Source organism: Charadrius vociferus, unplaced genomic scaffold, assembly GCF_000708025.1.
Source record: "Charadrius vociferus isolate BGI_N301 unplaced genomic scaffold, ASM70802v2 scaffold1091, whole genome shotgun sequence".
Lineage (NCBI taxonomy): Eukaryota > Metazoa > Chordata > Aves > Charadriiformes > Charadriidae > Charadrius > Charadrius vociferus.
In genome coordinates, this window is record NW_009646972.1 from 86,153 (window position 1) to 86,543 (window position 391).

Here is a 391-nt window from a genome sequence, read left to right on the forward strand (position 1 = left end):
TCTTCAACAGCGAGCAAGGCAAGGCAGGGCGGGCAGGGTGCGTGTGTGTGTCTGTGTCTGTGTCCCCCAGGTGGGGGGCATAGCATTTTTGGGGTGCCCACCCCCAAAATCGCACACTCATTTCTCTATCCGCTCCCACCAGAAACCATCGCCGCTGTTTTTAAGAGCGACCTCAAGATTGATTTCCCCTTTGACCTCCTGGAGACCTTCTTTTTTGCGATTTTAGGGTAAGGAGGGCCCTGCCTGTACCCCTGCCTGTACCCCTGCCTGTACCCCTGCCTGTACCCCTGCCTGTACCCCTGCCATCTCCTCCGCAGGGCCGTCTGTGGGCTCGTGGGCTGCGCCTACCTCTTCTGCCAGCGCTGGCTGCTGGCGGGCGGCAAGGAGAACA

General features: G+C 60.1%; 1 protein-coding gene across 1 annotated transcript in view; it reads left to right on the forward strand.

Moving 5' to 3' along the window:
• Nucleotides 1-391, forward strand: part of LOC104295620 (chloride channel protein ClC-Kb-like) — a 13,084-nt gene that overhangs the window by 8,892 nt on the left and 3,801 nt on the right. Inside the window, exons 6-8 of the mRNA XM_009895389.1 lie at nt 71-77; nt 143-227; nt 318-391. The exon at nt 318-391 is cut by the window's right edge and continues 3 nt beyond it. Coding sequence (XP_009893691.1) covers nt 71-77; nt 143-227; nt 318-391 — 166 coding nt within the window. The remainder of the gene's footprint in view (nt 1-70; nt 78-142; nt 228-317) is intronic.